This window comes from Thermobia domestica, chromosome 3 (genome assembly GCF_964235325.1).
Source record: "Thermobia domestica chromosome 3, izTheDome1.hap1.1, whole genome shotgun sequence".
NCBI lineage: Eukaryota > Metazoa > Arthropoda > Insecta > Zygentoma > Lepismatidae > Thermobia > Thermobia domestica.
In genome coordinates, this window is record NC_137456.1 from 235,447,097 (window position 1) to 235,464,145 (window position 17,049).

The 17,049-nt window shown below is 33.9% G+C and overlaps 1 protein-coding gene across 1 annotated transcript in view; it reads right to left on the reverse strand.

The window, feature by feature from the left end:
• Positions 1-11,008: 11,008 nt before the first annotated feature.
• The window catches only part of LOC145680978 (GS homeobox 1-like), a 53,003-nt gene continuing 46,962 nt past the window's right edge, over positions 11,009-17,049 (reverse strand). Inside the window, exon 2 of the mRNA XM_081752219.1 lies at positions 11,009-16,154. Coding sequence (XP_081608345.1) covers positions 15,553-16,154 — 602 coding nt within the window. The 3' untranslated portion in view covers positions 11,009-15,552. The remainder of the gene's footprint in view (positions 16,155-17,049) is intronic.

The following is a 17,049-nucleotide window of genomic DNA, read 5'->3' on the forward strand; positions in this document are numbered from 1 at the left end:
CAGCAGGTTGACAGTCCGCTTTACCACACGTCTATCAAAGTGAAAGAAGCTGATCTGCATGCATTTTCCATGATCACTCGCGCAATACTCAAAGAATTTCACAACGTACCTGGAGACGCATAAATATTTCTTATGAAAATGATAGTGTCCGTACAGACACTCTGGATTAAATTATTGTTTTGTCCCTAATCATATTGAATGCTTTTTTCTGATCCATAACTTTATCTCATCAAGAAATATATAAATCCATTTTGGATATAATGAGACTTTTAGATCACCTTGTTGTTGTTTAACATTATAAAAATTCACTAATTCAGGAATTGTCAGAGTAAATCACGAAATCATCTTGATAGAAGTTAGGTAAGGGGTGAATAAGAAGAGTAGGTGAAGTTTTTGAATGACCAAAAAAAACTGATAGATCAATTTCTTGGTAGCTAAAACTCCTATGTCTCATGTACTTTATAGCATCATCATAAATGTTCGATCATTATTGACAAGTCACTTACCATAAGCTGAAAACCTTGCGTGCACCACGATCTTCAGCTAATCTCTTCATCTTCATGTACTAAAAGAACTTGTAAGTCATAGGAAAATGATTTATAAGAATTAATATTATCGGTCTCTGTGCCTTAAGCTGGTTTAGGCCTATAAAATGGTCGGTTTAAAGACTGTTAAGTCTAATGAAAGTTAATATCCATATTGCAAGTGGTGATAAGCAACTTATCAAATAAACTCATTACATTTTTCAAACATAGAATGCTGAATGTCGTGAAGGTCAGCCTTTGGTTTTCTCGTTATTTTTGTAAACGTCAGGAAGTTACACAGCAACCTAGAAGAATCATACACATCATTTATTGAAACAACTGAAACATCATCAATAACAAAGAATAATTAAGACAGGTTCCGGTTTGCTATTCTAATAGTTAAATCTCTTCTTCTCTCCCCTCGTTTACCTTCCACCTAATATAGTCGTTATTTTATCATCTGCAACTGTTGAGCTTCATTCATACGTTGAAGTATAACCTTTCATGATATTAGTTGCATGAGAATTGTCAGTTCTTATTCTCATTTACGTCCTTTTGTTCGAGTAATTTATAATAATACAAGAGTAATAACTCAATTTCTGAGCTAATTGAACTGATATTCCACACCTGTACATCTATAAAGTATCCTTCCTTACTAGTCCTCATGATAATGGATCGATGAATAACAACTTCAGTCTCCAACGATAACTAAGGACATTTTACATAATTTCAGATGTATATTCGCATATTTAAAGTATATATATCATCTTTACTTTATAAGTTGCATAGAAGATAATCTAATACATAGATATATAGGATTAGCTTAAATGATTCGTCGGGTTTGAAAGCACTGTTTATTTACAACCATACAACGTACAAAGACGGGTTGTACATGAAAAGGTACATACACTCACAAAGCTTCTGGTACATTCTACAAATGTCCAATGTGAGCACCCTTGGTCACCCGGCACTAGAGGTCTACATGGGCTCGGGCCTACAAAGCATATATAACTTCGGGCCCATACCGGGATCGGGCTGTAAATTTTTAAATATACAATCATATTTCTCGGGTCTTTTCGGGCCTCACTTTGTAAACATACTGTACAACGATATATATTGCACCGTTCTTTCTGGAGAACTTTTAAAGCACAACTGCATAATTAAACCTCTAATTGCTGTCAATAAAAATGCAATTCTGCGTTAATTATTGTTTCTGTAATTCGGGCTTATTTCGGGCTCATATGTTTACCACGCGAGCTCGGGCTTAAATGCTAAAACATATTTCGGACTCGGGTCGGGCCTCACATTGTAAATTTACGGGGAGGGCCGCGCTCGAGCTAAAAATTCCGGCTCATGCAGATCTCTATCCGGCACACATCCAAATGGAAATCCAGTTTTGTATATACATACGTTCATTAACATGTTTTCGTCAACGTCCGTCACAGCAGCAGTCCTGTAGTTCTTGCAGCGTTGTTGACATTGGGGGTATCGGTACATAAGCTCTGTCCTTAACGTAACCCGACAGGAAGAAATAACTGGCTTGAGATCTGGGGGGGGGAGCGCTGATTGAAACCCGATTAATCGTTTAGGCCAACGCTGTATATGCCTTATCTCAACGACGTATACATAACTTAAGCCAAACGGTTGGAATAATGCAACCCGAACTTGAAGAATTATATATAAATTAGAAACGAATCGGTTTAAATACAATAACCAGGTTGCTTATTACAGATATAGCGTTGTAATTTTGAAAAAAAAAAAATCCTTCAGATGAAAAGAGTGAAATAAGTATTACATGATGATTGGTATGTATGGGGTTGTAGAAAAAAAGAGTTGTTTCAGATGAAAATTAGAAACATAGATATCAAACATGAGATGCACTTTTATGGATAACATGTTATCATAAATTTCCAAACTGCAGCAAATGCAACTATGGGAAGTTTTATAGTACGTCTCTGTTCATCCATCCGCCCAACAACAACAGGTATCAGAACAAGAACGATAATAAATAGCGTGAATTTAATATATATGTGGATTCAGTGTTCCATAAACAGATTTCATCTGTTTTTATTCCGCTATTGAGACCGACAGTGCTGGTAGAAAACTGGTGGTTATAATATTAAATCATACACAGTACAGCCAAAATTTGATTTTGATTTTCATTCAGCATACTTAAAAAATATCTCCATCCATACTCATCAATTGAAACTTGAAGTGGTATATTTGCACAGCGGCGCACAATTTGTGAACCGCCATTATATTTTTAGAACCAAGAAAGTACACTGTTTGTACTTTGTTTTAAAGTTTTCCTTTCAGCTCTTAGTATTGTTTGCAGCATCGTGGTCAGGACCAAAAATGCGGTGTTCAGTTGGGTTTGAACCATATAATACAGTGATAGTTTATAATCGTTCATTTTCGATATAAGTATTTTATTATCGGGATTTTAAACTGGTGAAACAATATAACTTTGAAGTTTAAACGGATCCAGAAAATGTCGTTCTATTTAGTACTCGTCAACTTTCATAATGAAAAAAATTTCTACATTTAGAAAAGACAGTAAATTAAAGTGGTTATAAAATACTATATGAAAGAATCAAGTCTGGACTCGCTGTCACCAATGTTCTTAGAAAATTACTTCCTGCAATCGTCATCTATTGTATCAAAACTAAGGATTCCCAAGTGTACACCATAATAATTGACATCTTAGCGCCAGCCCAATGTCGCTGCAAGGCAATGTCGACTTGGAGGCAGCGCTTACGCTGAAACATAAATTCGACTCCTCTACGCAAGTTCTTTGGCTGAAATATACTATGCTAAGCCGCTAAGCGACAGTGTCTATGGCTTTTGGCAACGCTTCAAATCAGTGATGCCAATTTAGCCTATTTTTGGCTAAATCTAGCCTATTTGGAGAGGCATTTAGCCATAAAATCTTTTGACATTTTTGGCCTTTTTTATTAGCCGTTGAATTAATTGTAAAAATACGTTTCTTTGAAAATATAGTGTATTTTTTAAAAATTAGCCTATTTGTCATTATATATTATCGTATTAATTGATTTCTCTAGACTGAGGAGTTTTATTACGGAACAAATATTTGGTTTTCATTCTTCTTTCCTCTCCCCACCCATAGATTTACTACTATTTAACAATAATTGCTGATTCGAAAACAATTTTAATGTCGCTTCCGTAACGGCCCCGTCTCGCATTTCATTGCAAGAATGAAAGTTTTCCAATACAAATTTAGTAAACTGCTCGGTTCTTCAAACCATGGAAATTGTTTTTGTTTATTAAAGGAAACAAATACCATATCTAATTAGCTTGAAAACTCTCAATGCAAGCATGATGATTCATGTGGATGTACGGAGAAATAAGAAGTGTTTGTAAGGACAGAAAGTAGTACTACTGAAAATTTGGGATAATAACAGGGTACACAAACACAACCAATCCCCAATCCAACGATGGTACATCCAGTTCCAGCGTCTCGACTAGCTGTGATATCGATAATTACTTATTTCAATTCAACTAATAATACGGCTGTTGATTTTCACAAATCAGATGAGTTGTTGATGGATTTTATTGTAGTTTAAAGTCATGTGTATTGCTTGTTAGTTTTAAGAGAGTAAAATTCAACATTTCAAATTTTACTATAACTCACTTAAAATCCTACACACAAAAAGGGGTTTAAAATCTACAATGTAGGTTATAGGTTAGCAGTTCAAAAGCTAGCAATTTTTTGCATAAAAATGCTTATTTCTGAAGGCATTGGAGCCTATTTTCTTCAGAGATTGTTGACAGCACTGCTTAAAATTCGTTTAAACGCTATTAGCAAATGAAAGAATTGCGGTGTTATCATGTCTGAGTCTGCCTTGTTAAAGAGACAACAACATATCTTTGTCACCTGCCCATTTGATCGCATTATAGTGCACCTATTAGCCATCGCCTTCTGTCACACGGTAACGCCATGTCACAGCCTCCGTTTCATCGGCCTAGCCCACATGCCAATTGTCTCGATCATTACTTACTAAAATGATGAACAGCAAATCCACTCTCATGATTTTCGTATGGATTACTTTTATTATTATTATTATTATTATTATTATTATTATTATTATTATTATTATTATTATTATTATTATTATTATTTACAGATTTTACATTTATATCTCGTATATATTTAATAGAAAATGAGTATCTCTGCAGTCCTTTAAAGAGAAAAATAAAATTAAAAGCAAATAGAATTTTAATGTTCACCAACTAAATGAAATACTTCAACAGAATTTTAGTCCAACTGAATAAGAAAAATTCTACAGAGTTTTAATTCAACTAAATTAAACAATTCCTCAGAACTACAGTACCATCAAAACATAAACGACGGACACCTACAGAAAACTGTGTCACGCCAACGCGACAAATTTGAAAACTAACTTAGAAATCCATGCTGAAAATCTCAACAAGCGAGATGAATTATTAATGAAAATTAATGATTACCCTATACTCTGTAGAATGAGAATGTGGGAGAAAAGAGAACTTCGACAAAACCCACGGACACGATGTTGTTCTCCACAAACTCACATGATTTGAATCGAAGTGGGGACCTCTCACACCATAAATAAGCGCTCTACTGTTGAGCCATTGTGCACGCACAGGGAAATAGTATTTCCGTTCGAACGTGGTTTCGATCCCATTTCCTTCTCCCCCACTCTTCTTAATTGTCGCCATTTTCCTAATTTAATATGAACAATGATTCTTCATTACTAGAGCCCGGATTTTTGGTACTCCAGCAAACATCAAAATGTATTAGGGGGTTATTGAAAACGCGAGTTTAAGTCAGTACACGGTCCTTGAAGGTCCAATTTGTAATTTGATCTCCACCAAACTCCACCATAAAGAACCATCACCACCAAATCAGTAATTTTGCACCCCTCCAAAAAAATGAATTTTATAGGCGTGATGCATCGTAAAATGAAAATACTCTACAATTAAAGGAAATTCTTTCCCTAATACGAGCTCCAAGCAGCCAAACATTCCGAAAAGCGCATGTTGAATTTGTGAGTACCTCAGTTCTGCCACTGCTTGCCCCATTGTATATTATTCAACCTATGCAACATGCACTTCCGCAGGCATCTGATGTCATTCCGGAATGAGTGCCAGACTTACCCAAATTGTTGTCGGTTTATTTTGTCCCCCACTGCTGGCAACTAGGTGGAAGGGGGCAATGGTCTTGTTTCTTATCGTTTGTTGCTTTAAGTTGAAAGAAAAAGTGCAGAAAGAAACAACGTTCGTTGATTCGTGTTTTATTATTATTACTATTATTCATGAGATGGAAAATATTTGAAATGATAGAGGTAAGTTTTGCTGTGTAACTGACAAGTTTCTTGTAATACTGAGTGAGCTCGTTGGGGAATTTCTTGGTTGTTGCTCTTCTGCTTTATTCAGTTTGAAAATTCCCAAATTATCGGCAGCAAAGTTGAAATCAATTGTTAAGGGACATGAACAAGAAGGAATTGTTACACACTGTAAGATTATTCGGTGTAATCCGTGCAATGCAGTTATAAATATGGATGAGAATCACCAATCAACGCGAATTCCTAGTCACATAGGCAGTGCAAAACACGCTAAGAAGAAAAAAATGTTCTACAAGTCAAAGGCAAAGTTTCATTTCCGAAAGCCTGCCATCTTCAGCCCAATCTCAAAGTGAAAAGTTTGAATTTTCTACGCATTTAGCTTCTGCCTTTTTGCAGGCCGACATTCCCTTAATAAAGTGAATCACCTGGTTGTGAAGTTCTTCCTGAAAAAAAAATATACTAAGCGGCCAATCCCAGATGAGAGAACTCTTCGAAAATACTATGTACTTCCCGTTTACAATGTGACAATTAGCCATGTGAAATCAGTTCTTGGGGATCACCCTTTGTTTCATTTTGGATGAAAGTACGGACTCGACGAACAGGTATGTACTAAATATTCTTGCTGCACCATTAAGTGGTGAACTTGTAAAGCCTATGTTGTTGACAATGTATAGCCTAGATAATGTTAATGCTACAAGTATAATGCAGACTTTCAACGACACTTATTCCTTTTTATGGCCGGAAGGCATTAAATATGACAGTGTGTTTAGTGTTAACAAACAAAGCAGCATACGTGCTTGTTGCTTTCAGATCGCTTAAATACCTGTACACTAAATTACGTCACGTTACATGTATACATTGTAGCACACGCATTGCATCGTGTATGTGAATTTGTATGATCTACATATTATAAAGCAAACCGTTTTGAGGCTGGAATGAAAAAAAAAGTTCTAATAAAATCTCCTTACCGGTACCGGTTTCAAGTATACAAGGAGTCAACCGAACTACCCCTCGCTCCTGATCCAATAGTCACAAGATGGGGCACTTGGATTGTTGCCATGGTCTTCTACTGTGAACATTTTGATAAAATCAGACTTTGTTGGGCAACTTGATCCCCCTGAAGTTGAATGTGTGTATAATGTTAAGCAATTTATTGCCGAACAACAGTGTGTTAAAGAATTGTATGAAGTTCACCGGTTCAAAATTCTTATCGAATGCATAGAAAAGTTGGAAGCACAGGGACTTTCTAAAGGTTAAAAATTGGCCATTCATCGACCTGCAAAGCAGATTCTGCAGGAACCGGCGAAGCACAAACTTGAAAGCAGTTTCGCGAAAAACCCTGATATCCTAGAAGTGGGCGATCCAAATAACGTAACAGACCTTGAGTTTACTGCGAAAACAAAGTTTGCTCCATTGTTGTGTGTTGATATGGAATGTTCATTTTCACAATACAAAGCACTCCTGACACCCAACCGAGAAAGTCTAACCTTTGCCAACATTCAAATGTTGACTGTCATCAACTTCAATTCTCTTCTATTTCAGCTCTTGATGGAGTAACGGAGTAAGATGTCAAGACACCGTTCATATATTTTTGGACTTAACAAATGTTTAGAGCCAAAGTTCTCAAAAATGTGTTATAAGAAACTTTAAAGGCCATGTAATTTTTTTGGTTGTTCATTTAACAGTTAGTAAATAGTATTTATAGTATATTTGATTTATTATTTTTCCACCAATTTTCTACCAAAAATGCTCCTTTTTCCACCTTTCCAGCCACCAAATTGAGCATTTTTCTCCACTAAAAATCCGGGCCCCAGTCATTACTTTAAGATCAATTATTATTATTTTGTCCCCATGTAGGGTTGCCATCTCTGAAAAATAAAATTCCCGGCTCCCACTCATAATCCTCAAGACAGATAACAAATAATTGAACTTTAAACCTTAAAATATATAGTTGAGCCTGACTAAAAATACTGGTCAGTTGGCAACCTTATCCTCATGTCATTCTACAGCTCTTTTCAGACGAGATACATCATGAGCAGTAGCCAAAGGTACGCGATATTTAGCGCAGCGTTGCCAGATTGCGGAATCCTCTTTCCCTTCAAGCGCTTTCTCCACGTAGCGTTGTACCAAATGAGTTGACAGCATTATTCATAATATCAAAAAGTTATTCGAATAAAATTTAGAATATTCAATGTCTGAGCTGGGAATATGAATATGAACTAAATTGTCTTTTGATATATTCGATTAGAACTGATAAAAGCTTGTCGTTTATTTCATCCTCTTATCACGATAATCTGTGATAGTGTGAATTTTGTCGCTGTGTTAGCCTGACCCTTAAATGTATTATAGAGTACGTTTGTTTTATCTTGGCACGCTTCCCACCTAAAGGATGTATCTGTCTGCAATGCGTTCTTGCCACGCCGGAGGTACGTTGTGAGTTACAATACGCTAGGAAACACAGCAAAACGCTACACCACTCACAAGTCACTGTAACATACTTGTTCACGTGTGGCAACTAAGCACTTCAAATACACGCCAAATAGCAATGACCTCATTTGATGGGCTGGCTGACAACTAACGTCACCTACTCTAACAGGTTATAAATTTTGTTAATCACTATTTCATAAAATCTTCTCTTGTAATTGTTTTATACTTTGTGCAGAGGATCATCCCCAGTTTTTCTGCTACGAGGTCAGCCTCCTCCTTGGTTTAGAGAAGACTACAGATGAATCACACAAACGAAATATACTCTAAATCCCCTGCTTTTATAGTTTTGGGAAATTAAGTTTCTTTGTCCCTCTGATTTGAATTTCTTACATTTAAAGAAAAAATGAACTCTAAAAGAATTATTGGAACCACTTATAAAACTAACAACTATTTTTAAATACATTTTCTGTAGCTCACGAAAACACAATACGAATTTTATCTACTAAGAAAGAATTCGAGGAACATTATAAGATTGAAAGTAAGAAGCATTGTTCCCTCCTAATTGTATCAGTTCTCCGCATCTCGATGAAGTCAAGTTTGTTTTGGGTGCAATAATGTATGATACGATTTAGATGCCTGTGCATTTGTTCAGCAATCATGAGCTCACATGTTCAGTATAAGGAAAGAGATAGGGAGAAATGGATGATACACGTAAAATAGTCAAACGTGAAACTCGAAGAAAAAAACAACACATTGCCTATACAAGATAAATAAATATTTGTTTCAAAAAATGTTTTTCGAAAGAAACAGAATATAATTTCCTTGTTTACAGTACTTGTATTATTTTATGTATATGAAAATATTTGTTTAAACACGTAGTTACATATACATCTGCAAGTAAAGAGATTCTAAGTAGTGTTAGTAAGTTATTTTGTTTACAATCATCTCACAGGTTACGGGTTCGATTTCATATGAGAGAGAAATATTGAACAAACCTTGAATCAAAATCTGCTAGGAGCTATAAAGACAACGTACTCTAAAGATTTTTATACGGAAACATTTAAAAGTCTGTATCATAACTAGTTGATATAGTACAAACATTCGGTTTAAACATATGTATTCATAATTCATTTTTCTACTTGCAAAAGCTAACAATTAATATAGTAAAACGATATTTCTAGTCACTATATATTGTCAATTGCCACAAACTGACAACACTGTGTAACTGCGATTCGAGAAAAAAAACAGCCCACTCATGGCCAAGTAACTTATCATTTGAAAAACGCTATATCGGCTTAATTAATAGGCTTCGGATTTTTAGGTTCCAAAAAATTCAAATTAAGATTTTAAAAATTGCATTTTAGGATTTTATAGGTTTTTAAAAACACCGTTTAGGATTTTTAGCGTTATATTACTGAAAACGAAATATTACTACACTTTAAACACTTCGTTAGCTATTTCATACTTAAATGGTAACCTTAATTTAGTAAGCTTTACGCTAACCAGTATTCTGCGTAATAAAAATAATAAAACTCTTCTTGCCTTGGACTTTTTTTTGATAGCTGAAATATAGTTTAACATATGTATGGCCTGTCGTACTGTAGTAGTAGTAGTAGTAGTGCTAAAAATAAACTTGCTGCCCCGCTTATTCACAATCGCAGCCGCAAATTGCAAAGAAACATGCTGTGCGAAGGAAACCTTGTTATTGCATTGTTGAAAACTGGTTGACTACGTGTTTGAAAGTATTTTTCAAGTTAACAATAACTATAAGGAATCATTTAGGACGTTATAGGTTCTAAAAGCTAATTTAGGATTTTTTAGGTCCTAACCCCCCAATTAGGACATTTTAGGTCCTATAAAACTAATATAGTTCTACTTCTAGCAACTTGAAATGTAAAGAAAACACGAATTTTTTGCATTCACTGTACAGGAATAAAATAGGTTCGAACCTAAGAATCCGGAGCCTAGTAATTAAACATTGGTGGTTTAGTTTCCTAATAATGATTAGTTTCCTGATTCGAAATTGGTAAGTAATTGCTTCTAAACACCACGACCTGTCTCCCTGACTGATATCCTTCCCAATTGTAATAGATACTGGTATTTGATAATAATTTTAGTTTATATTCGAAGTCGGTAGATATTTGTTTTTGTTTACGGTACCGTATTTTTTAAATTTACGAATCATATCTATTACTTACGGTACCGTATTTTACCAGTATCTGTTCTTTTATTAGCCTAATTCATGCAACCACTAATGGGTTTACGTTTAAGATAGTAGTGTTACTTTTTTTGGGGAGATGTGTATTGTATGATATTTTATATCAATAAAACAATTTGTAATGTTGATAATTCAGAATATCTTTTAAAAAAATTCTCAAGAAGCCTCTTGAAGAAGGAAGTTGTTTTATATTCAGAGTCACCTTATAGCAGGATAAATACGCATTTCTACACTGGCATACATTTAATGTCAATGGATTAGGATTTGGTTACAGCAATATTTTTTTTTCTTCCGAAAACTTGACATATTGCAATACTAATGACGAAATATCATAGCAGCAAATTTTCTAATAAATTGTACAAGTTTATTTTCAATAAAAATTTGACAGTGTATGTTTAAAAACACACTACTTTTATGATTGCATCATATACACTGTATTTGATAATCAAATGTACTTTCTTTATTTTAGGATTTTGGAAATAAAAAGAACTCCTTAATTACTTTCTAAATGTGCTTCTAATTTTTCGTGTCAAAAATATCAATTTACATATAATATAAATACAATACATAAAAATATGATTTTCATCTTAAGATTTATGTAATCCCTGTACAAAGGAAAAGTCATTATTATACATTCATGAGAACATCTAAAGGCCACTAAATTTACAAGCACTTCAACAAGGCCTCTAAATAATGCTATTGTTTAAGAATCTGCCAAATTGCAGGCTCCTATGTAAGACTTTAAAGTTACAATTTCATGTCATTATTCATAGTATAAACATGATTAAAGGATTGTTCGCACGAGTATTACTAATGGCTTTATCAATTATTATTGGAAATGTTATCTAGTACCATCATAAAGAAAAGTATACGGTGTAATTAATAGAATTTCTTACAGTCCATTTAATAACTTAATCATTAACACAAATTATCTCATTGCAGTATTTACAAAATTGCAGGAAACGGCATGAATATTTCAATGATTGATTTTGTATGTGTGTTCAATTGTGTTTTATCTTATTTTAAATCCACCAGCTTACGTTTCGAAGAATCATGACTGTTTAGAACTTTGACCAGTGGCGTATTTAAGGGGGCTTCCGGGCTTAAGCGCCCCTCGAAATGTTATTTACTATTTTAAGTAAATGAAATATTTTGCAAATTTTCACACTTCCTAGAATAAAGTTAATAAATCCCCCCCGAAATAAAATCGTAAATACCCTACTGACTTTGACGATAAACGCAGTTAGTGCGTTTTGAACGTAAGTTATAATAAAATAAGTAAGACACGGTAGAATACCAAAAACTGATTTTATTTAATTATAGATGTTGAACTTGTTTAAGATATTAAAAATTTCAATTACGCAATTGTTAAACAACAAACATCTGATAAATTATCAGCGATACAATTTCAAGAATACGTAATAATTAGTGACTATTACATAACTATGGTGTCATAAATTATTAGGTTTAATCCTCCTCCTTTGTTCAATATACAAGTATACATTTTGATCCGAATTATTTCACGTATTAGTTTATTATATGATTTCGTAGTTTTCTGTATTACTGATTAAATGAACCAGCAATAGACAAAACAACGAAAATCTTATGAATTAGTAAGATTTTATCAGTTATCTTAAGAATAGGTAAGAATCTTGGGAATGTGTCTTCTTGTGAACATTTAGGTATATCTTCAATATTCCTTGGACCTATTTTGTTTTGTGCGGTTTGTTTGCTATTATGTTGACTAATTTTCCTCTGTTCTTCACTGAACATTTTCGTAGGTAACATACAGATATATTTTACAATACGAGTATATTGCTCATTGATAGTTTTCCGAAACGTAAGCATATAAATTTAAAATTAATTAGAAACACAGATAGAACATAGAAGTCATGTCAATTATTAAATTATTATTTCCGTGAAAAGTTTACAAACCATATTATGCTTTTCTCATTCATTTAAAATTTTTATAGTAAATTGAACAGTGTTCGTACATTTCTCAGTATTACATTATTCATCAAATTTAAGCTTTAAAAATAGTATTAGATCCTTCTATTTTCGTATAGTATTTGTAACTATAAACGGTGCCGGCCAAAACCAACACAGTTCAAAAACTTGAAAGATCCCTGAGAATAGAACAAAAAAACATTACTTTTAAAAAAGATCTTTAATAAATTGTTATTATTGAGTGATTGTTTCCCTTTTCTAGTTGCTATATTTAAAATTTCCTATGAAAACATTGGAATGCTATTATATAATCTGCATCACAATTTTTGGACTATGTTGGTTTGTGCCGTATCTTTCAAATATCCTATATTAATGATTGGTTGAAACCTTAAACGATGTATTTGGTGTTCTATTCCAGTACTACGTGAGAATTAGTCATTTAGTCATCACTTCAAATTGATATAAGCTTTACATCTGTGCAAAAGTTGTCTAACATTAAGAAAGAAGAAAGCAGTTGCTATGGTTCATACATAATAATAATTATACGTAAAAATGTACATTATGAAACAAATTGTAGTTTAAATATTATTTTGAATGTTTTATATCAACCTAATTGGAACATCATTTCGTTAAATGATACAGTCCATATTATTTGTATGTAAATTATTCTCTGGTACAATTGAAATTTCCGGGGAAATGACTTACCTAACAAATGACCGATATAAAAGTATTTTAATATTTTCCTAGAACTCCTTTGACAAGTAAGTAAACAGCTTACAATTACATTTCGGCTTAAAGTTCAACAAATAAACAGAAGTACGACAATGCTAAATAAAATTATGAGTACATTCAAAAATCATAACTGTTTTGTCGTTTCTTGCTTATCTTATAATTAATATTATTCTAAGATATGCACTAAAATATAGTTGTCTTGTGATGTGATAAATAACGATACAGTCCACATTATTCATAAGAAGATTCTTAGTCCTGAAGACTATTGATAATAACTTTCTTACGTGTTTATCTGGTTGCTAGAGAGCTAACGAAAATAGTAAAAATATTATTCTTATCGTTTGCATGTTATCTAAATACAATTTGTTACACCACAGACTAAAGAATAGTTTTATTATCTAGTTTATAGCTTCAAGATATCACAGACAAGTGAAAAACTACTTTGTTTCAATTTAATATGAAAATACTAATGAATTTGCGATTAATATTTCCATTCACTCTAAGTCCAGGAAGAATGAAACACTTTTTCGAGCATTCTGTACTCTCACTTTGTAGCTCTAAACATAAGTCACAGAATAAGAGCCCCAATCAATCTTGAAGATCATTTCAAATAATTACATAAAAGAAACCCAAACTGAAACATACATTTGAATAGTGGTAGTATCAATAAATTTCTCGACGAAAAGGATATATAGACTCAGTATTGAATGGCTTTTAAACATACAGATAACAGAAATTCTCACGTTTACAATTATTGCTATATTTCTTCATACAAATTACATCGGTGAATCGCATGTCACAAAAACTATGAAATTGCTATACAAAAGAAACAATAATTATTACTTATCTTTAATTTAATTTCAATTTAAAAGATATAGTATAAAACTGATTCTTTTAAATTTTAACAGCTTAATTGAAAGTGCCTTCAGTTCTTATCAGCGATAGATCTTTCATAGTCGAGAACCATCCCTGACGGTGATTTTAAATTCTGTCTAAATGTATAAATTGAATTTAGTCATTGAAAACTATACAACTCAAATAATTTGGCTACATGAAATTAATTTTGATAATATCAATTTGGTAGCAACTTCTGCTGATTTATTTCCTTTGTTTACCATTAATTGTTTGCTACACAATCTCTTTCTGAAGAACGATAAAGGCTTCCTCAAGATATTTGCTCCCTTAACTTTGAAATAAAATCTATAAAAATTATTTGTAATTTCATTACATTAATAAGGGTGTTTTCATCTTATATTCTATTACATTTGTTCGTGTAACATAAGCTTCATTTCTTTGGAACGGAACAATAAGGTTGTATTTGGGAAAAGCACGGAAGAATGGAATAATATCGGATGTAATATAAAAAAAGAGAGACTCTAGTTAAAAGACTGAGAAAAAATGTATTTAAAGGTACGTGATGAAAGGTACAATGAAAGAAAAGTATTAAAACTGGTAGAAGTGAGATTGTTAGTGGTAACGGAATCATAAATGCCTTAGGAATAGAAGCAAAACACATTCCGACATATTGTTTCTGTTCACAAAACTGAAAACTATATTTCGTTTCGAAATTAAAATTAAATATTTCAGTTTCACTCTTACGGTTATGCTATAGGCTAAAGGAGACAGTGATGATGACAATGAATAAAATGGTAGAATGATGAAAGTAGGAGGGAATGGGAGAACCGCGAGAAAATCCACGCACATACGACGATGTCCACCACAAAGTCAATTTCGAGCGAGCTAGGGTCGAACCAGGGATCCCATGCGTCAGAGGTGAATACCGTATTCTACCACTGAGCTACCGTGGCCCCTCGATGGGTTTCGAGGAGAGAATTGAAACACATTTTGACATCATTATTTGCCAAAATTGTTACATTCTACAAATGATGTTGAGTACAAAACCTAGTCCGCTCTTCTCTATATTTTTGCTTCCATTTTAATTCCAATATATTGCTTCCGTTTCAATTCCATTTTCTCACAAAACCAATTTTGGTTACAAGGTTGAATTTCTCGGAAAATTGGTTTTACTACAGAGATTGAAAAGGTTTGTGTTTAAATCTATTTTGGTTTCGATTCCAGAACCGAAACTCAATTCGATCTATTTACGCTAACAACCCTGAGAAGTAGAGGATACTAAAAAATATAATTGTTACATCAGGACGAAGAGATTAGAAAGGACAACAGTTCCTCAGTAACTTCTCGATTTTGGAGGCGAGAGATTTGTTAGTAACGGCAAAATTCTTACGATTATGATATGTTTTCGTACTTTTGATTATGTTTAATTAAAGTGACTAGCTCCCACGTGCGTACATCCTTTCTTTCAGTCTTTGTTTCAATTTTGTAGAATATTGTAGTTTCATTATCACGGTTTCATTGAAGATTGACTAATAAGGAAGTCTCGCCTTTGCAGTTTATTGTCACTCGCTTCTTGTTCACTCATTGTAAGAGCACTTATAGTATGAGCACTTGTGGTGACAGTGCTTCTGTCCGTATCACTTGTGCTACTGGCAAAAGTTGTAGCTAATTTTTGTAACAACATTGAGTTCGGAGAATTTTCCACTGGTGAACTTAATCCTTTTGGAAGTTTTTGAATACAATTTTCACTTTTACACTCATCATCTTCCATTGGTTGGCTTTGGTCTTCCTGTTTTGTTAGAGCTTGTTGTTGGGATCTTCTAGAAGATGAGCATGTTCTTAGACAACAACATTTCTCACGGCCAATTCCTGTCTCTTCTTTCTTGTATTTTACTCTTCTATTTTGGAACCAAATTTTGACTTGTTTCTCCGATAAGTTGAGGTACGTGGCGATCTCAATTCTTCTTAGCCGTGACAGGTACATGTTACATGCAAATTCTCGCTCCAATTCCAAAAGCTGCGTGCTGGTGAAAGCGGTGCGAATTCTCTTAGAACTGGATGGATCTTCGGGACTACCAGGGAGGCTAACATCACTTGAACGTTTGGAATCTGTAAAATAAATTAAGCAAAATACATTGTTAAGCTTAAGTAGTTATAATTGAACAAGTTATATAAGGAAAGCTAATGTTATGTTTAAAATAGCAATATCTTTGAATTGTAAGTTAAAACCAAAGCTTGAAGTTAAAAAGTACATAGGGATGTATCATATACTGTATATGTTATTTATGTTTTCTTATGACTACACATTTCAATGTGAATAGTGTGTGAACAGTTTGTGTACAATATTATTTTTACACTTCAAGGAAATGAAATGAAGTCTAACGTCCCACGATCATGTCCTGTAGGCTATGGGAGACAGATTATAATGTAAGTGAGTGATGATGAAATAATTGGTGGAATGAGAGTGTGGGAGGGAGTACCCCGAGAAAAGCCAGACACGATGTTATCCATAACCAGGGCCGTGCGGTGGGGGGTGAGTGGGGCGACGGCCCCGGGCGCCAAAGTAAGGGGGCGAAAAATTCAGGAGAGAAAAGGAAAAAAGATAGGAAAAAATGCTTGGAATATATGTATGGGGGCGCCGTCGTATACTCCCGACCCAGGCGCTGATTTTCCAAGGCACGGCCCTGTCCACAACAAACTTTCTTGGTTGGTCATGGACCTAGGGAACCCACATTAGAGGTAAGTGCTCTACCACTGAGCCCCCGTGTCCCCATTATTATACAGTTCACTAACTGAATTATGTGTGTACGGTGGCTGAGTGATAGAACGCTCACCTTTGGTGCGAGGGATCCCTTATTCTTTCCCGGAACACTCGAAAATTGTGTTGAATAACATTGTACTTTTTTCGAGTTTTCACGCTTCCTCCTACATTCTCATTCCACCAATTATTTCATAAGCATTCACTTTCACTAATTATTCGCATCCTTTAACTTAAAGATCATAA